The 21,689-nt window shown below is 40.5% G+C and overlaps 3 protein-coding genes across 4 annotated transcripts in view; 2 read left to right on the top strand and 1 right to left on the bottom strand.

The window, feature by feature from the left end:
• LOC104951085 (disheveled-associated activator of morphogenesis 1) overlaps positions 1–7,175 on the top strand; it is a 31,335-nt gene extending 24,160 nt beyond the window's left edge. Inside the window, exons 16-23 of the mRNA XM_010777726.1 lie at positions 860–1,023; positions 1,705–1,793; positions 2,083–2,251; positions 2,455–2,562; positions 3,354–3,414; positions 3,546–3,677; positions 5,204–5,374; positions 5,790–7,175. Of these exons, the coding sequence (XP_010776028.1) occupies positions 860–1,023; positions 1,705–1,793; positions 2,083–2,251; positions 2,455–2,562; positions 3,354–3,414; positions 3,546–3,677; positions 5,204–5,374; positions 5,790–6,002 (1,107 nt within the window). The 3' untranslated portion in view covers positions 6,003–7,175. The remainder of the gene's footprint in view (positions 1–859; positions 1,024–1,704; positions 1,794–2,082; positions 2,252–2,454; positions 2,563–3,353; positions 3,415–3,545; positions 3,678–5,203; positions 5,375–5,789) is intronic.
• Positions 1–21,689, top strand: part of LOC104951087 (BTB/POZ domain-containing protein kctd15) — a 292,312-nt gene that overhangs the window by 153,542 nt on the left and 117,081 nt on the right. The window lies entirely within an intron of this gene.
• Positions 16,440–20,920, bottom strand: l3hypdh (trans-L-3-hydroxyproline dehydratase). 2 transcript variants are annotated; one of them, XM_010777712.1, is made up of 6 exons: positions 20,840–20,920; positions 18,300–18,675; positions 17,953–18,147; positions 17,126–17,248; positions 16,916–17,053; positions 16,440–16,609 (listed from the first exon to the last, which is right to left on the bottom strand). In XM_010777712.1, exons 2-6 carry the CDS (start codon positions 18,666–18,668, stop codon positions 16,484–16,486), a joined length of 951 nt encoding a protein of 316 aa, XP_010776014.1. In that variant the 5' UTR covers positions 18,669–18,675; positions 20,840–20,920; the 3' UTR covers positions 16,440–16,483. The 2 variants fall into 2 exon arrangements, with proteins under 2 accessions (XP_010776014.1, XP_010776012.1); XM_010777710.1 differs by having other exon boundaries at positions 17,953–18,122; positions 18,191–18,675.

A 21,689-nucleotide genomic window follows, 5' to 3' on the forward strand; every position in this document is an offset into this window, starting at 1 on the left:
ATACTTGTGTCTGTGCTGCAGGCTGAAGCTTTCCCAAACGAGCGAGCATTTCGTGTGCAGGAGCCATCCTCACCATGCGACGTATATCAGTCATAGGACACTTTGTACCGCAATATGCACAAGGGGTGGCAGGTTTGGTGATCAGTGGCTGTGGGATGGTGTGTGGGAAGCCGAACGATGGTGAGGTGCGAGGGGGCGCCTGGGGCAAGGGGAGGGGTGAAATATGCCCCTAGACATAGTGAGGCAGAGTATACTTCTGACTGCATCTCATGTATCTATGGAGTCTGTGAATCTCCAAAACAACTAGATCTACGTGACAATATCTCAATTGCGGGCTGCTTCCTAAAAAGTAGCAGCCATAAGGGAATCCTCATGCAACACTTTCATGTTTTAGAGCAGGTAACAACACATCAGCATGAATTTTCTTGATTTGGTTTTGGAGCAAAGACAATGAGATGCCCAGTCGAGTTTAATTCTAGCAACTTTACCTTTGGCAGGCGTAGACTCATGTGCTTCAAAATCAAAGCATGATAAAAATGCAAATCATACATGATGGAAAAATGTAGATAGGTAAGGAGGTACAAATAATAAAAAGGATAAGATCAAGAAGGCAATATAATATAATAGGGAGGGATGAAACCCTCTTTAATGGTCACACATGCAGAGCACACAGCGCACACACGGTGAAATGTGTTCTCTGCTTTTAACCCATCCTAGTACCAGGAGTCTAGTACAAGGAGCTAACTATTATATTTAAAAAAATAAAATAAAGATGATATAATAAAGGTTTTACCCACTAACAACACACTGAAAACCTAATTAAGAGCTTGCAAAAATATATAACAACTTGCTTTCACAGACAGAACAGTACACAGGCATGTTTGAAATATTAACTGGTGTTTTCCTGCGTCATCAGCTGCTGAAGTTTGTCCCAGAAAAAAGCGACGTGGATCTCCTGGAGGAGCACAAACATGAGCTGGACCGAATGGCAAAACCCGACCGCTTCTTCTACGAGATGAGCAGGTACAGGTTTTTTCTCATTTGTTACCTTATTACATTCTGTATAAAACACATTCAGCTTTAGATCAGTGCAGCACTCTGTAGATCTGCTGAAAATGACCATTGTTTGCTCTGAGTCAGGGAAGGGAAATGACACATGGGTTTCCACTTACCCCAGGAACAATAGCTGAATGCGTGAATCACTCTTAATTGTGTTGGTGAATACATTGCTCCGTAATGTAATAACTGTAATGTGATAAGACCTGTTGGTGGAAGGAACAAAGGCAACATGTTGCAACTCAACCACTGACTGCATAAATGGCCTGCTAAACAAAGATTGGAAAGTAACTGACGCCCCTTCAGTATAGAAACAACAGAACGTTTTGTTAACTTGATAATTAGCTGTAGTTTGCCAGTATTTTGCCATTTGGAGCTGACTGAGAGCAGTAGGACTGGAGGACAGATGTCAGTGGTATTCATTAGCCGCACAGTCTACGGTTTATACGCTGAAATGTGAAACGCTGCCAAAGATAAGCGTCATTACCACAACTTTATATGTGCCATTTAGTAAGCTTGAACTTCTATTTTTCTTAAGCACAATGTCCATGTTTGTGGCTTTTGTCTAAACCGTTGGGTTTCCCTGTTTATAATCTATTACTTTTGTCTATTTCTGTTCTCCTCTTACACACATTTTCCATCCTCCAGAATAAACCACTACCAGCAGCGGCTGCAGTCTCTGTACTTCAAAAAGAAGTTTGCAGAGAGGATAGCTGAGATCAAACCCAAAGTTGAAGGTAGGGAACGTTTTGTAGTTTTATACACAACTGACATTACCTTAAACATGTTTAGTTTTGTATAAATAACTGAAAACGATATTTGTATTCTGTTTTTATTTTAACCATGGAAAGCCATCTGTGTTATGTGGGATGAGCATTCTGAAGCATGTAGTCCTTCCTGTTAGACTCTTAAACTCTAATGCTTTGTATTTTCAGCTTTTTATATTGGCCTGGCTACCTAAAATAAATCCGTCAGCTCCTTGAATTACCCTCTAACATTTGTTTACTTGTTGCTTCTCTGTCCCAGCTCTGAGCAGGGCGTCTAAGGAGATTCTGCACAGCAAGAACCTGAAGCAGCTGCTGGAGGTGGTGCTGGCCTTTGGGAACTACATGAACAAAGGGCAGAGGGGCAACGCTTACGGCTTCAAGGTGTCTTCACTCAACAAGATCGCTGACACCAAATCCAGTATCGACAAGTAAGAAAAACTATCAATTGTAAGGAGAGAAGGCGCGTAAAATGCATGAAAGTCACATCTGGAAGAGGGAATGCGATATAGACAAGCGTCCATATGGTTATTTATATCTGAACGTAAATAACAAAAGTCATATATATTGCACATTTGACAAGTTTTCAGCCTTGAGAGTCGCTTTGCCTCAGTGTGTCTGTTTCTGTTTGCAGGAACATCACTCTCCTGCACTACCTGATCACCATCCTGGAGAAGAAATACCCCAAAGTCCTGATGTTCCAGGAGGACCTGAAGAGTCTCTCAGAGGCAGCCAAAGTCAAGTAGGTGGAGCTGCGGAGAACCTGCTGTTTTCTCTACATGTTATATTTATAAGGGGCGCTCCATTGTTTATACCAGTGTTAAATGAATGAGCTGTATCCCTAAAAGTGACTGGGATCTTAATTTTATGGGTAATGTGGCGGCTCAATTCCCATTTCAATTTGAGTGGCCAAGAGGCTAGGCTTGGCTTTATGCCGTGATGAGGAACGTTCATACTGAAGTTTAAGAAACGGTTGATGATATTTAATAAACAAAATCAAACACACAATAACTTGGAAGGACCAAAACGGAAGCTCACCCTCTGTCATCCGCACACGATATGTAACAGGTGACCTAAATACACAAACCACGCTCATGTGACGATTGCCGGAAGTGCTCAACAAATACAAATAAAAGTGACATAAAAATAATAATTATACAAATAATAAACTCAGGCTAAGTAGCATTTTGGCTCCTAAAGGTAATGCAACATCAGGATTGAGTTAAACATTGCTTTCCTTACTTACAAAACTAAATAAATACATAGATATAAATGAGTAGTTATTTGTAAATTAAATAATAAATCCTACATTTTCAAAAAACCCTCTATTTTAACCTTTTTAAATGGAGCTACAAATTACTCAAACCTTAATCAGAAATTCTTATTCCAGTATATAATGTAAATAAACATTTTCACTCATACCCGATCAACCTGTTAGAGTCATCCCTAAGCAGATGTATATCTTAGTAGATGTCTTGGTGTTTTGTTGCATAACCTTAAACTGAACCATTGTTTGTTTTTGTGTTTTTGCAGCATGACTGAGATGGAAAAAGATATCGGCAACCTGCGCAGCGGCTTGAAAAATGTGGAGAGTGTGAGTCACAACTGATCGATTACATAATACATGTTATGGATTGGTCATGCTGTTACACAATGCTCCGAGCAGGTCTTTCTGTTCTTTCTCTCTAACCTACTTTTCCTGGCCTGGATAACTTTCTCTCGTAGGAGCTGGAATTCCAGAAGAATCGACCACAGCAGCACGGCGACAAGTTTGTGTCGGTGGTGAGTCAGTTCATCACCGTGGCCAGCTTCAGCTTCTCCGACGTGGAGGACTCTCTCATCGAGGCCAAGGAACTGGTACGTCCTGGTCATAAAAACTGAGCGTGTGCAGACGATGAAAGCTCGCATCCCATTTCCTCTCTCTGCACATTGACCTCATCTGTCACCTCTGTAGGAAAGCTAGCAGCAGGAGAGAGTGTTTCAGCTTCCTGTCGCAGCACCTCTGACGCTTTATTGGTCATCCTGCTCGCTGCCATGTGCGCAGGTCAAGAGACAGAACCAGAAGCAGAGGATATTATTTTACACCACATTGTTTGACCTTTTTTATATTGGGAATATTTTCTGTAAATGCAACATACTCATACATTTTAATGTGGGTGGCTTTTGAGTACATTAGAGTCCCATTTCCTCATTGCTAAAGTGAAGTAAAAGAGGAAATACACCTGGATTTTGCCGCCATTTTTTACTGCCAGAAACTTGAGAATATTCACCTTTCTGAGGAGCGTTTGACACCCTGAATTTATGTGTCTGCCCACATTTATTGCTGCAGGCTTTTTATCTCAATCTGGTGTTTTTTTACCCCACGGTGTGTGCTCATTGTGCTCGGCTGGTCACATGGCAGCCATTAGTTTCTGTGAATCATTTAGGGTGTCCCACAGTGAAATATGTGAACGTGTTTACAGGAGTCCTCGGTGCTCATTATTGGGAGCCAGAGAACATGCTGACCCTTAAAACAGCTCCGTGCATCTGGATTGTGTGTCGCAGGGCATAAATACCAAGATGTAGGAAAAGTGACATTTTCCTCACAGAGATCGTGTTTCATTGAGGAAGTAAAAAGAAATATCAAATCTGAATGCACTAATGAACTTTATAGCTACAACGATAAGTCAAGTTATCTATTAGTTGATCGACAGAAAGAATATACCTATTATTTTTGACATTCGATTCTTTTTTAAAGTTATTTTTAATGCAAAATGGCAGAACATTGAATTTCCAACATCTAAATTATGGAGACTTCCTGCCTTTCTCTGTTTTGTATTATAAAAAACCTGAATATATTTAGATCTTTGAGAACTTAGGATGGCTTTTTTCACCATCTAATGTCATTTTATACATCAACCAATACGTCTACAAAATAACCTGCTAATTATTGATATTTTAAATATTCATTAGTTGCAGCAGTAACAGATTCATAATTTAACTGACTACAAATAATTTCAGTAACTCATCATCTTTGCTCCCCTTCATGTGTCTGATTTGTTGAAAGCATGCGTGTCATGTACAAATCTCCACACATCTCAGAAGGTGTATGTTCTCACATCTGGATGTTGTCCTTTTTAACTCACCGTGGAAAACCCTCCACAGACACGTTGCTTTAATTTGTGCTCTGGCTCCAGCCTCTGGCCTCGGCTGTAATCAGTAGTCGGTCAGAAATGGGTTAACACCGGCTTCAAAGCCCGACCACTGGTACCCTGCTCTTATTTCAAAGAGGGGGGACGTAACGACTCTCCTGTAAAACAGTGGAAGACGGAGAGTAACACACAGTGCTGCTGGGTCCCGCTGTAAATCTAATCCCATGTGCCCCCTTCCCTTTGGTCCCACAGTTCCTGAGGGCAGTAAAGCACTTCGGGGAGGACGCCAGCAAGATGCAGCCAGATGAGTTCTTCGGCATCTTTGACCAGTTCCTGCAGTCGTTCGCTGAGGCGCAGCAGGAGAACGAGAACATGCGGAAACGCAAAGAGGAGGAGGAGCGCAGAGCCAAAATGGAAGCTCAGGTGTGTGATTGATTTCCTGTTTCCATACGACAAACATAGACACAGTTATACAACACCCGTAGTGTATTAACTATGGAGTATAATCTGCAATATTCCAGAGACTCAGAAATGAAATCAGAGTTACAACAACACTTTTGAAAAAAGGACACAACAAAAATCCTTTTTACAAGTTGATAGTTGAATTCAGTTCAGCCTTGCCAGTATCAAGTGTTGCTTTCAAGGAGCGGTTTAGCTTTAGTAGCTTCTTTGGTGAATGATAAGATCCATTCCGTGATACGACAAAACCGCTCAGTATCTTGCCATCTATCTCTTGACAAGAAACCAAAATGTATTCTCCCCTAAATGTTGTCATGCTTAACAAATTCAGAGGGGATTATATGTCTAATAAATTGACTTTTAACCTCTGTGTCACCAGCTGAAAGAGCAGAGGGAGAAGGAGCGAAAGGCCCGGAAAGCGAAGGCCAACGGGGAGGACGACGGCGGCGAGTTTGACGACTTGGTGTCGGCGCTGCGATCGGGCGAGGTCTTCGACAAGGACCTCTCCAAGATGAAGCGTAACCGCAAGCGCATCAACAGCCAGAACACGGACGCGAGCCGGGAGCGACCGGTCACAAAGCTCAACTTCTGAGCGGGGCGTTTGTTTCGCTCGCCCATCATTAGTTTCCCTCTGGGTCAAACTGACATGCACATTCCTCCGCACCCTCCTCCCAGCCAGCCTTGCATCACCGCTGCAGAGCCACACAAGGCACAACACATTCAGACCTTTCATCCTCCGAGGAGTTTGATGTTAAACGGAGCAGAAGCCAAAAGTTGTTAAAAAAAAAACGACCAAATCAGATAATTCCCCCCCTGGAGGATCGGTGTGGTCACATGAAATGTTTTTAGACGATTGTCTTGCATGAGCAGGCTGATGGAGAAAGTTTCCCTCCGAGGTGTAAAAGATGCTCATGCTTGTTTGTTAGGAACCTATCTGTGCTGTTTTTGTACGTCAGAATCTATGCACAGAGTGAAGTGTGCAGCTAGCTTCTCCTTCAGGAAGATGATTCCATTAAAGACACAAGGGGCCATTTTATACGGAGCGGTTTCATAGATTGAGAGGACCTGCGCTCACGCCGGGAGTCGTCCAAGAGCGTTTTCTGGAGAAAGACTGAGTCTGAACATGCTGCCCTCCTGCAGTCAGGACCATCACTGGACAGAGCGCTGCGTTGTGACACAGACGTGGTTCTGACTGCGAGTGATGCAGCTCAGAAGTTTGTTTTCTACTCATCATTATTGACCTGCAGCATTTATATATCCCATCACTGTATGTTTTATTTTTCCTGTTAAGAGCTGGCCTTAACTGTTGTTTTAATTGTTGAGTGGGTACTCTCTAAGGCCTGGGCCTAATCTGCAATTTCTCAACATGTGTGGGCACTCGTGTCATAGATTACATATATCTATATATAAGGTTGCGTGCTTGTTACACATGCACATATACATTCATAATTACTATGCTCAATGCCATTTAAAAATAACAAGTGGATGCAATACTATTGTCTTTCCCCTCTGAAGGGAGTGCCCTCCTTTATGTTTTATTGAATAGATGATATGTTTTCTGTACACTGGCTGGATTTACACTGCAAAAAAAAAAAGGTGCGAAGGGACATTTTGACTTTAATCTCTGTGTGATGCACAGCACATGTGATGTTTTCATTCTTGTAGAAAACATCACATGTGGACGTAAAACCAGAGTTCCCGTTAGCCGGTAATTACCGTACTATGACCGGTAAAATATGCTGAAGACCCGCAAATCTAAATCTCTCCGGTCAAAGTGTCCGGTCAAAATAATTTCCCCTTAGCGCAATACCGCATCAGTTGCGCCACTTATGCGACAGACAAGAATAGTATGTGACAGACAAGAATAGTCAATTCTAATGTCTAACACGTAATGTGGAGAAAAATATGTCCTGTATGGGTTGATAGTGCGTTGATCTGTTGGTAATGCCTCGGGGTTCCGGTGGGCATGTAAACAAATGCATAGCGCTATACTTTGCGGCCTCACCCGGTTGCATAGCGACGCTTATTGTTTAGGTGTCTTTTAATAAGCAGGAAATCATATCATTAGCTAGAACTAGCTAGATCTGATCGATATGGACATAAACGTGAGTAAAGTCTAATCTGAAGGGAGGGAGTCGACACGCAGCTCTGCATGATCACATGCAGCGGTGAGCGGAGCAAAACACACACTTCAGGTTAGAATATCACACGTAGCTATTTTAATTACCTCTCAAACTACCTAAACTAGTTATAGATATGTTTATTTTTACTGTCGCGTCACTCATCACTGATCCGCGAGCTGCATGATACTGACGAGCTGTCAGGAGAGGGAGAGAGCGCTCCGTTTATTATTCCCGTGTTATTGTAAATTACTGTACACTTTTGAATAGTTAATCTACTATTATTAGTTTGTTTAATATCGAATCATATCAATTTGTTTTAAAGCTCAATAAATAACAAAGAAGACCTTTGACCGGCACTTTTCAAATTTTGTCCGGAAGATTTAAACTTTATGTGACATGTTGACCGGCGAAATAATATTCTAACGGGAACTCTGCGTAAAACCTTTGATTTGAATTTGTTCCCTTGGCTGTGTGAATCTAACCAGTGTCAAACACCTCCATTTTATAATTTAAATATTTCCTTTCATTGTAAAATGACCTGATGATAATAAATGGGAGAAAAACATGTATGAGTTTTCGTATTTATCGAATAAGCACAGTAAATTTTCATGGCATATTAACCTTGGTTTAAAACGTCATTTGTTATCACCGCGAACCCTGAAAGCGGACAGGAAAATATAATGGTAGAATTTTGTTTTTGTTTTTGTTTCTTAAGTATTTAACAACAGAGACTCTGATAACCACCATGTACAGTGGGGCAAAAAAATATTTAGTCAGCCACCAATTGTGCAAGTTCTCCCACTTAAAAAGATGAGAAGCCTGTAATTTTCATCCTAGGTATACCTCAACTATGAGAGACAAAATGAAAAAAATAAATCCAGAAAATCACTGTCTGATTTTTAAAGAATTTATTTGCAAATTATGGTGGAAAATATAAGTATTTGGTCACCTACAAACAAACAAGATTTCTGGCTCTCACAGACCTGTAACTTCTTCTTTAAGAGCCTCCTCTGTCCTCCACTTGTTAACGGCACCCGTTTGAACTTGTTATCAGTATAAAAGACACCTGTCCACAGCCTCAAATATTCACACTCCAAACTCCACTATGGCCAAGACCAAAGAGCTGTCAAAGGACACCAGAAACAAAATTGTAGACCTGCACCAGGNTCTTGCAGATCTTGATATGTTAGAGCTATTCTGGAGCGGGAGTAGGCGGGTTTGTGGGAGTACGAGGATATGGTACTTGAAATTAGTCATCAGTTTGGTGTGCTTTATCTATAGCTGGGCTGAGTTCAGGCGGCGCTGAGGGAGGTTGTGATGTTATACACATTAGGGATCGCTTTGATGTGATGTTCTCTTCCTCCGTTTTGGAGTTGTGTCATATGTCTTAAGCCATCATCTTTTCATTTATGCTATACTTTCCTGGCTAATCCCCATACTTTTTAATCACATACAGACATTTTGGAATTTCCGGTATCCACCTACGGCACGATATGATTTCTCATGTTGGGATCCAACCTGTGATCGATAAGCTGCCCGCTCTCCATGAAAACTCCACAGCTAGAACAGGTGAGGATAAATATGGATGTCTCCACCAAGCCGATTACGGTTTATTGGGTCTAGAATAGTAACAACATAGAACTTAGAAAAAAATAAGGGATACATTTTGGAAGTCATTTATTTTTTTTTATTTTTTTTTACATTACGAACTTAAAGAAAAATAAACATTAGACCATTACTCAAATAGATAAATAATTAAACCAAATGTTAAATATTTAAATACTTTAAAACGTAGCTACATAAATAGATAGCGTATGTTGTTTATCTTGTTACCCTTGTATCCTTGCAATACTTAAGCAGTCTTCATTTGTCATAAAGTGAAATACTGAATAATATAATCAAATGCCTTCCATTTACTTTACAAATATCAAGTGGATCTTCTCTAATGAGTCTCTCGAATATTTAAAAGATACAAGAAACATATGAGACACTAAGCATGGAGAAAGCAGATTTTAATTAAAAGCAATTTTCCTTTTATTGGGATAATATTTCCGTTGTTAAAACGACTGGTAAAAACAACTTTAGTGTTAAGATTGTTTTGCCCGTTTGATACATAACTTCCCAAAATGGTTTAACCCCCCCCACCAAACTCCAAGGCCATTTGTGAGATTTGCATTCAGAAATAGTTTTTTCTAAATGTAACATATCCATAAAAAATGTAATCATGCAAAAACCCAGCCCGATCCTACTACAACACAAACTTCTATTTCAACTCTAGTTTACCAGGAAGAGATCTTAAAGTAAATCTGTGGGTAATATATAGAAATACATCACACTTGCCTCTCTAATCCATACCTCCAGGCATTTAGACTACTTTTGAAGATGCGCGGAAACCGAGGATGAGCTGGCTCTGTCCAAACGTTATGAGTCGGTAAGGAAACCCCTGAATCCCTGACCTGATTCCCTGCATATTATTTCTGACTGGTGGAAAAATTCAGTCATAAGCATTTAGGGAACCTTGTTGTTTTACCTTTCTTTCTCTTCCAGGTACATATAGATACCAAAAGGGCGCAACCCCAAGTTTTTGATTCATCTCGCAAAGGAGATGAACCACCACAGACACACACCCCGCAACATTTAGTCTGTCCTGCAGCCAACTGTCCTACCTCCCATGGCCAGCGTAAAGAATTTCTAATCATGAGCTAATTATGAAATTGAAATGTTTGAGAACTCATAGTCACACTTCCAAATACTTTCTGCTGTAAAAGCGATTTGTGTTTAAAATATACTGGAAATATAACGAAGGGCTCCAAGGTAGTATTAGTCCTCCCTGGCTTCCAGGCCAGGAAAAGATAAGAACTTGTTGACTTTTCGCAAAGATAGTCCACCTCCAGCAAAAAAAGGACATTCGCCCGAGAGTGAAGGCTCTATTTTACTCCACCCCAGTTGAAGACTTGTTAATATTTTGAATTCAATTTATTTGAAACCTTTTTTTATGCAAAAGAAAATGCATCAAGGGCAGATTACAATGAGCTAGTTGTGCTTAGAAAAACCAAAAGGTCACCCAAAGACGGCAAAGGAGTCTTTTCTTCCCCCAACAACTTACCTCCCCCCTATAAGTGGGCCTTTTAAATGAGACCACCCCGCCGTCACCTTCACTTGAGGGGGCATTAAGAGGCATAATAAACCAACTTAAGGCCCTCCAAAATGCCATGTGTGGGCCATCTATGAGTTAATAAAGTGCTAGCTTGTGATGGCACTTCATTAGAAAGAGGAAATTACTGGGAGCATGATGTTATCGCTTGTAAAGAGCATATCAGGAGATGTTTTTTATCACTTATGTACTCTAGTGGTCGTTTTTTCAAAGCTAAAATAGCATCAACTAAAGTAAAAACCATGTTTGGCCGCCTATTATGGATGGCAGACATAACATAATCAGGAAACACTGTAATGTCGTAAAACATGCTGTAACCATGACAGGTGTCTTTATGTTCTCATGAGCAGGCCTAGAATAACCATTTTGGACAATAATAAAAAGTGCCATTTATATTTCAAAACCATTGCTGTGGGATCCACAATGTTTGCTGTAGCTGTCTGGAGATAAAATAGAGATTCGATCCTCTGCTACTTTATGTACTCGTTCATCTCGTCTCTCCTCAGACAAGAGAGGGCGGTAACAGAGGTGCAGTAAGCGGCTGCTGTTGGACCGCATCGTCCAGCAGATTCCAGCAGATGTCCTGCAGAAAGACCAAAGGTACGACCGACGTCGCACCCACTGGAGAAGTCTTCAAACGTGAAGAACGTAGTTCCCGGATGTGAGTGCCTGCTGAACAAGCCGCATCGAGGCTCGGCTGCCCGCAGATTAAAACAATGTAGCAAAGCAAATTGATTTTTACAAGACATTATAAAAGCCAGGCATAGGCTTCAACGGTGCGGCTTAAAAATAACTTTTCAAAAGAGTTCAGAGGAAGCAATGACTGGGAGCTGTTTCACCTGATATGTGTCATCCTCTTTTCTGCAGGCTGGTTAAAATGAGAATGAGGTCAAACAGTGGAAAGAGCAAGGCAGAAGACAAAATGAGAAAAGGTTGTAAACACTTAAATATATCTACTGAAATAGATTAACATGTCAAATAAAAATCAGGATTAGTCAACTCAATTTATGGGCGAACCAATAACTTTGACCCTTTTTCCCCACAGAGGCACCCGGGAGCGAGCTGGCAGCAGAAGTTCGCATAAGCAAGGAAGCGAGAAATGTGATGCAAAGACTCAGGAGAGAGGAGGACATGATGGCAGAGGCTGAACAAGATGAAAGAGAAGCTGGAGAAGGAAGAGCACGGAGCACAGAACGTCAAACCCCAGCACCGTGTCCCGAACTCAGCCGCCCGCCTGGCAACGACCGTCAGCCTCCGTAGCGTTCCCTTCGTATTCACGTGAGCCCACTTTATTATCATACACATGATGAGTAAAGCCCTGTAAAAATAAAAAAAAAACACGCATCCACTGAGTTCCAGCATAATACGACAACGACGCCAGATCAGTGTCCAAAGTTCCAAGCTTTAGTGTTAACTCCTTTGTGTGGTGTGGGTAAGCAGACAGGCTGATGGAAATTCTGATTCTCACCATGCCCAAAGAATACAAAAATTATAAGAAATAATATACACACACATACTAACTAGACATAGACAGCATATACACACATTAGCCGAGGGTATAAATAAAGAAGGAACAGGAAATAATACAAATATAACGGGTCACTGGTGTGATGGAAATACATTTTTTTTTTTTTTTTTTTTTTGTTTTTTTCCCTTAATATATTAACAACAGTAGCAAATATATACCAGTATTGCAAAGCAGACTGTATAGCAGATAAAAAGCAGATATCCAAAATTGTGTGTATAATTTTCTTTCATTTTGGATATAGATTTTAGCGTTGGCTGTTGTCTGAAATAGTAGCACCTGAGGCCACTTTTTCCCCCTTTATTGTCAATTTGCCTAGAGGTTTTATATTTCGACCCGATTGAGCAATCTTTAACATGTTAAAGATTTTAAATGTATGAGACGCATTTTCTCCTGTAATATTTGAACATGTTCAATTGTGTAACTCCCTCTCCTCCCCTGCAGAGACAGGCAGCGGGTGTTTCTGGAGGTTCCTCCGCTCCCCCCCGCGCCGCGCCCCGGTGGTCCCATGCCTCCCACCAGCCCCCCTAACCAGCTTTTTTCTGCGGGGCCCTGTGCGGCCGCACCTCCCCCCTCGGGGCATGATGGCCTCCTCCCCTCCCCACCCTCTCCGGGTGGACGCCCCCGCCTCCTCCTGGACGCATGCCCATGGGGGGCATCCCACCCCCGCCGGGAGGCCCCCTGGGACCCTCCCTGAAGCAGAAGAACATCCCCCAGCCAGCCAATGCGCTCAAGTCCTTCAACTGGTCCAAGTTAGCTGAGGTAGGAGCTGGATGTGTAATATTTAATGACGTAATGTTTGTTTACAACGCCAGATATTCATGTGTTGTTGTCCTCTGCTCAGAATAAGCTGGAGGGCACTGTGTGGATGGACGTGGACGACGCCAAGGTCTTTAAAATCCTGGATCTGGACGACATTGAGAAGACCTTCTCCGCCTATCAGAGGCAGCAGGTACTGAGGGCCAAGCACTTCCTCTCCACAGCAACACACGTCTTGTATCAGAGGGCGGGGGCGGGGGGGCTGGTTCAGTGGCTCAGGGCTCCTCTGCTTGTATTGTTGGATTTAGAATTGGCTTGAGATTTTCTGCAAATTCCCCCTGTTTTGCAACTTTTAAATTCTGAAGCTAAGCTGGGGAAGGGAAGAGGGGAGAGGTCAAGTAAACAAACTAAAGCCAGCTTAGTCATAAGAGTAGAGGGGGGGAATCGCCAGATATATTTGGGGGTTTATCGATGCAAAATGTTCATGCTTGAATCTTAAACGCTTTTTTCATTTGAATGGAATGCTATTTTTGTTTGTGGTTTGGATCATTTTGCCATATGTGATTGAAAATGCATGAGTGAGCTGCTCAGAATTGTCTCTTTTTTTTTTTTAAATGTTTGCAATGATTTTAGTTCTAGATATTCACAATAAATAGTGTCTTTATTAGTTGCAAACAGTGAAGGAGCATGTCTTTAAAATGTACAGAAGCATGAACAACACCTATAATAAGATGTAAAAACAAAATAATGAATAATTGGAATTGTCTCTTTTCACAAACACAAAGACTACATTTACATCCTCCATGTTGACATGATTAGTTCAAACAGAAGTATGATTTATTAACGTGCACAGCATGTGAACTATTGGCACGTATTGATCACCCGAACACCCACTCACGTCTCACTGCTGCTCACTTCATTACTCCGTCGTCGTCTAAGTGCCGAATGATCTGTGATTCATCTGCTGTTTGTTTTGATGGGCTGCAATCACGTAACTGCTTTACTTATTCTAATGAGTGCTTACATCTTCCCTGCTTCCTGCCTGCATTTTAGGACTTCTTTTTGATCAATAACAGCAAACAGGTGAGTCCTCTTACAGTACAGTAGATTTGTGTGTCACTCCTTAGACTTTATGTATGCGTCATGTACTATTGTCCTGTGTTCAGTGAATGTGTGTCCAATAGATTGTACGGTCTGTGATTTGTGTGGGATGTTTGCATGTACTCATGAATGTCTGTTTTCAAAGTCTTGGTAGTTCTTGTTTGGGATTTAAGGGTGTTTTGTCGTCTTTGTTTTTGTGTGCCTGTGGGTGAGTGAAATGAATCGGTGCGAGTTAAAACAGCCTGATGGTGCGCTCTAACCTCTTCATTACTTTTGCTCGCAGAAAGAGGCGGAAGACGACACGCTGAGCTCTAAAAAAGTCAAGGAGCTGTCAGTCATTGATGGCCGTCGAGCTCAAAACTGCAACATCCTGCTCTCGAGGTAAGATTTTATCAAAATCATAACACTTATATTCCCCATTGTCTAAAAATGAATACTGATTTCTGATTCTCAAAAATATCAATAAGAGATAGGGCTGCTCGATTATGGCAAAAATCATAATTTCGATTATTTGGGTCAATAATTGATTATTAAAATCGATTATCCATTTACTTTGAAAACATCAATTTATTGGAGAGAAAAAATGTGAACAGTATGTTTTTAACAGTTGATTACCCTGAACTTTAAGTATAATTCAACTNAGCCTTTATAATCACAAATGAACAATATTTGAAACAATGTAATAAATATGATGATTGTTTGTGTGTACAGATGCAGTAGGGCTGCTCGATTATGGCAAAAATCATAATTTCGATTATTTGGGTCAATAATTGATTATTAAAATCGATTATCCATTTACTTTGAAAACATCAATTTATTGGAGAGAAAAAATGTGAACAGTATGTTTTTAACAGTTGATTACCCTGAACTTTAAGTATAATTCAACTNTAATAATAATAAAAAAATAATCGTTTTATTTCGATTACGTTGTTTTTGTAATCGTTGCAAGCCATAATCGTAATTGCGATTTAAAATATGATTAATTGAGCAGCCCTAATAAGAGATGCTAAATATAAACACTTTAAAATATAAATAATAGCATGAAAACATACAAAAAATCCCATATATGCAAACAAAGCTTCAAACCAACCAAACTGCCAGGGGAAATAAAGTGAAGTCAACGGTACCTAACTAAGCAGAGCAATATATAAACAGATGAGAACAAAGATATCAAAATAAAAGATGAAGATAAATACAGTTGCAAACATAAACAGGTACATTTGAGGTTTAACAAGCAAGATGTCTTGAAGTGATATATCTCACTTTCACTCTTTTTGTATGACAGCCCATGTCATATTTTCATAGGGAAACGTTATGCAAAAGAAAACATGGTAATTATGTCTTAGTGAGTTTGATGATTTCAATGTGAGTAGTCCAAGATAAAGTAATGCTTATACTTGTGTTGTGCTGCAGGCTGAAGCTTTCAAACGAGGAGATGAAGAGAGCCATCCTCACCATGGACGAACAGGAGGACCTTCCCAAAGACATGCTGGAGCAGGTACTGACAGAGGATCAAATCTGTCGTCATTTAGTGATTGGCTGCTTCCTAAAAATAGCAGCATAGGGAATTCATGACACTTTCATGTTTTTAGAGCAAGGTAACAAACATCAGCATGAGATTTTCTTGATTTTGTTTTGGAGAAAGACAATGAGATGCCAGTCGAGTTTAATTCTAGCAATTTACTTTGGCAGGCGTAGACTCAATGTGCTTCGAAATCAAAGCATGATAAAAATGCAAATCCATACATGATGAACACATGTATGATAGGTAAGGAGGTACAAATAATAAAAAGGATAAGATAAGAAGGCATAGAATATAATAGGGAGGGATGAAACCCTCTTTAATGGTCACACATGCAGAGCACACAGCGCACACACGGTGAAATGTGTTCTCTGCTTTTAACCCATCCTAGTACCAGGAGTCTAGTACAAGGAGNACGTTTGACCTCTGTCATTGCCAACAAAGGGTATATAACAAAGTATTGAGATTAACTTTTGTTATTGACCAAATACTTATTTTCCACCATAATTTGCAAATAAATTCTTTAAAAATCAGACAATGTGATTTTCTGGATTTTTTTTTTCTCATTTTGTCTCTCATAGTTGAGGTATACCTAGGATGAAAATTACAGGCCTCTCATCTTTTTAAGTGGGAGAACTTGCACAATTGGTGGCTGACTAAATACTTTTTTGCCCCACTGTATACGTCCATTGTTAGTCGTGATAGTGACCAGAGTCAGGGCTCCACCAAGTGGTAAGTAATTGCAACCACAAAAATACTGGCTCAGGAAATGTAAGGTATCACGAGTCCGAGTACAGGATTGACTTGTTGACAAACAATGTTGAAAACAAGACAAAACATAAATGTTAACATGTAAAACCGTCTTTAATAACACCCTTTAATTGAGCAATCATTTCAGCAGGAAACCATGTGTCAACTTGTCCTCCGGCTCCTGCACGAAGCGTGAAACTCCGGTGTAAAAGGCTCTGCCGGAAACTTCCACCACGACAGCCTTGAACTCTCCACACTTAGTCTCCTGGAGAGAAACACAGAGAACAATCCCAAACATGCCGACGTGAACAGAAGTTTGTAAGTTGTATTTTTAGAAATGAACACCCTCAACCTCAATAACAAAACATTTCTTATAACCAGTGTGACTTCTTTTAGGATGATCTTCTTGTCATGTTTATCCAGTTAAAAGGCCATAAAGACCGACATGAAAAATACATTTCTACAACGGAAAACAAAGCCTATACTTTCTAATTTAGTGTCAATGCTCCCATCTATTTAAAGTTTGATGTTTAATTTTATATTAAGGCAGTGACTGGTGAAACTCTGGTACCTCGACGGCTCTCCCTGTGAACTGGGACCCTGTGGCTCCACTCTGAAACGTCCTGGTCTGGTTCAGCTGGATGAGACCTCTGTGATACTGCAGAGCCACTCTGGCCGTAACACCTGAACCAGTGGGGCTCCGGTCCACCTGAAAACAGGTTCAAACCGGTTTCAGAGAGCTTTCCTTAAAGTAACAACTGACGAGGTGTGTGTAGATTACCTGAGCTTCAGCAAACACACACATATTGGCAGTGGGGTCAGAGGAATAATCATCTTTGCCATCAGTGAGGATGGTGCCATAGAGGAAGGCCAGATCATCACTGGTTGGGTGGTGCAACTTCACCTAGCAGAGAAAAACACAAACATTTTATTAAATGTAAAATCAACAAGGGACAGTAGAAAAAATGTCAGCTGACTGCTCTTTACCATTCTCTACTTGTACAACTTTTGGCCTGGGGGCATTGTTAATGTTTTTGACATAGAAGAGCCCTGGCCATGTATTATACATTTAAGATTAGTAATGACTAAGCCACAGGCAAATGTGATGACTGGCAAAAAGTGGACACTACTGTAACTGCTGCACCACTTGGATTTTGCATTGACCTTATTGGTGTAAACTGAGTTTTTGCATGTTTCCACATTGAAAACATATTCATTGATTGTTTCATACAGTCTTAACTGACGTGTAGGGGCTGCAAGTTATTTAAAGAAACTGCTTTAGTACTCTAAACTTTGAGCCATTCCCTAAGCTTAAAACAAGCCTTGCCTTGTCTGTTGCAGGCTACATTTTGGCCTTTTGTCTCCCATAGAAAAGCTTAACAATGTTTGTCTGCACAAAACTCCTTATACAAAATGGTATAAACCACTCCAGTAAGACATGAATCAAGATAAATATAGGCTATCACCCGGGACAATTGATAGAGATTTAACTCTACTTGTTAGGGAGGGGAGAAGGAGAAACCCCTGATCTCACTTTTCTAGTCTTTATACTTTGTGTAGTAATCAAACACACGATTTCCCGTCAGCTGCACAATACAAACTTCCTACCTGAGATTTGACAGCGTTGGTCACCGCTGTGGCTGCGTCTACCAGGTCTCGAGTCCTGGACGTGGTCACATCCAGCCCAAACCTCTTTGCGTCCACAAAGGCGTAGAAGGCTCCTCCGTAGCTGATGTCGACCGTCACATCTCCAAACTTTTCCAAAGACACTGTAACATCTGTAGAGAAGCAAGTCAGCGAATCCTGCAGAATATCAAAACATTGGACACGTTTTCCTTTATTGTACCTGTAGCGAATGTGAACGCAGGCACACTGAGAAACCTCACTCCCCCAGTTTTCCCCTCAGAGTACTCCACGAACGCCTTCACCAGCCCACAGGGACAGTGGATGTTCACCTGGGTCTCCGGGGACTGGGGCTCCTTCACCAGTTTGTAGTCCACAGCGAAGCGGCCCAGTGCGATGACGGCATGCCCACACATGGTGCTGTACCCCTCGTTGTGCATGAACAGGACCCCCAGGTCAGCCTCAAGCAGCTCACTGTCCACCACCAGGGCCCCGTACATGTCGTAGTGTCCCCGGGGCTCGAACATCAGCACCCTCCTGAGGTGATCCAGATTTTCCAACACGTAACGGCGTTTGGACAGCACGCTGTCACCTTTGACCTCTGGGTAGCCGCTATGGATGATCCGCAGAGGCTCTCCACCTGTGTGCATATCCACCACGGAGAGCTCGTCTCCCTCGTGAGGTGGGAGCTGCATTTCCATCTCTGTGCTGATTTAAAAAAATAAAATGATAATAATAATAATTTAAACAAATCTTTATCAGAAAGCCTGTTTTCTAACATATTACATATCATTATTGTTTATTGTCTAGTGCCTTATATGCCTGCAGGTGTATTATTACAACACTTGAAAAGCAGGACGGACCTCTTTTTATTACCTTTTTCACACAAATGTTGTTATAAATAGTCTGCTGTTTTTTATTGATTATTTTCAATAGCTTACCTGTCATGTTACCCAGTGACTACAAATCAATGAAATCTGAATTGTAATTCTACAATAGACCAGTCAGACACCCCTCTTTTTAAAAAAAAATAAAACAGCTGAATGTTAATAACAATAGGTATAATTAAGAAGCACTAAGAAAAGGTCTTATTTGTGGTGTATAAAATATAACTGTTAAAGGCCAAACAAACTGCAGAATGTAATAACAATATTCATGTAAAATTGAAAAAGCACCAAAATCCAATAGAAAGAGGTGTGTCTTATTTATCCATTGTATAAATCATATCTGGTTTGGATTTGGAGTCACTGGGCATCGAATCACATTAGTTATAAAAGTTAGAACGAAGGTATGGACATAAAACATTGTTTTGTGTCACTCTGGGAACATGTATTGATGGTCCCGTAGTGACACCCTGTGGCTCAGATGTGAGCTCTCTCTTCGGTTCGAAACATAATCTCAGCAAATCCGACGACTTCTCAGTTGCAGTGGGTGACATTATTGTCACAAATAAGTAAGAAATTACATACCTAGGATCTATTCTTGAGGCAAACCTCTCCTGTGACAAAATGGCATCCAATGTAATAAAAAAAGTCAATCAAAGAACTAGATTCCTATACCGGATCTCCTCTCTGGTAAACAAAAACACCCTGAAAACTCTGGCAGGAGCACTCATTCAAGGGTACTATGACTATGCTTGTACGTCATGGTACCATAGCACCTCCAAGGCGCTAAAAATAAAACTTCAAACATCACAAAATAAACTGGTCAGACTACTGCTTGACCTTTCATCTAGAACCCACCTCACCTCTGCCCACTTTGACAACCTAGGATGGCTTAGAGTAGACGACAGAGTACAGCTACTTGCAATGGGCCTGGTCTACAAGATACACTACACCTCTATGGTACCCATGTACGTCAAAATTCTTCCCAAAGGTAAAGGAATACCATGATCATAACACCAGAGGGAGCTCCACAAATCATGTAAAACCCAGATTTGGCACAAAAAAGGGGGAATACACGTTTCGCAATTATGCCACATCAAGGTGGAACGCTCTTCCCACTACTGTAAAGGAAAGTAAAACTATACTTACCTTCAAAACCTCTCTTAAAGAGCACCTTCGGGGGAGAGCATTGCAAAACTGGCTCCGGTAATGGTACAAATCTCAACCTGTCGTACAATGGACAGCTTCCCCCCCCCCATCTATGTATATACTCGCATTTTAGACTCTGTTACTAACTGTATATCTGTAGACTTGGTATGTCTTAAATGTCCGGTTAGGATGTATTAGAACAAAATCTAAAATGAAAATTGTAAATAAGCCATCTGTATGTAAAAAACCACCTGTATGTAAATTGTAAATAAGCCATCTGTATGTCAAATATGTCTTATATGTCTTAAATGATATGATGAATTGGAAATGGGGGACCCTGATGTAAACAAGACGAAAGTCTTTCTCTGGTCTGCATCCCCTTAACAATTGTATGTTTTGAGCTGTACTGTACTGTACCCAATATACAAGCTGTTAATAAACTTTTCAATCAATCAATCAATCAATCAATCAAGCTCACCTTCCTCTGACTGTGTTTGACGCTGGAACCGGAGGGTCTAATATTCAACCAAAACTAACTTTACTGCGGTTTACTACCAAACTATGCATTATGCCAGAAATGATTTAGTTTGTCCCAAGCTATTTTATAAAGTCCATGGACCCAATACAAGAAAGTCAAATACAATATGCCAAAAATATCAGGTTTTACATAGCTATAATGCATCTCTGCACGTTCAATCTGGCTCGTGCTCTGCATTATTAAACTAAGGAGTGACGTCATCCGTTGTAAATCAACAGGCAGTTAACTCAACGCATTGAACCGTTTCTCGAGTAATGTTTGAAAAGCCCTGCGCTACTTTACTACAATGATTTAGTCCTACCGTAATGTTTGTTCTGTCGGGTTCAAACTTCAGCTCTCAAGACTGTTTTAGTTTTTCTGCGCATGCGTGGTTCAGTTTTCAGAGGCAAACATTAGACATCAGCGCCACCCTGTGTTCAGGATGCTGGAAATCTGTGTCTTCAACAGAGGTGGGAAGTAACTAAGTACATTTACACAAGTACTGTAGGCCTACTTATGTAACATTTTGGGACAGTTGTACTTTACTTGAGTATTTCCATTCTATGCTACTCTGTACCTCTACTCCACTACAATTCAGAGGTAAATTGTATACTTTTACTCCACTAGGCTACTGTACATACATTTATTTAGCAGCACCTTTAGTTACTTTACAGATTTTGATTAATAATGTGAAATATAATCATTAGACAGGCACAAATAAGACTTAAGTTAAACCTGTATACAAAGTAAATACAACTAGCTGCACTTTTACCAGCTTTAATAAACACATTAAAGCATCAACAATTATAATCAAAACATATAATATATATTACTCTGAAATTGACAAATTTGCATAATGAGTACTTTTGGTACTTTTAAATATATTTTGATGCCAATAGTTTAGTAATTTTACTTGAGTAACCTTTTGAATGCAGGACTTTTACTTGTAACAGAGTATTTATATACTCTACTTCTACTTTTACTCAAGTACAAGATCTGATTACTTCTCCCACCTCTGAGTGCCACCCATTGTTTTCAAACAAGAACTGGCATATAGAAATTGAAAAATATTACATTTACAAATAAGCTCCTTATCACCAATGATGAGAAAGCCCTGTTTCTTTTCTGCCTCTAATGTTAGATAGAAATCATTTAAACAAAGTATTAAACTG

The sequence above is a fragment of the Notothenia coriiceps genome, unplaced genomic scaffold, assembly GCF_000735185.1.
Source record: "Notothenia coriiceps isolate Sejong01 unplaced genomic scaffold, NC01 NC01_scaffold00018493, whole genome shotgun sequence".
Taxonomy (NCBI): Eukaryota; Metazoa; Chordata; class Actinopteri; order Perciformes; family Nototheniidae; genus Notothenia; species Notothenia coriiceps.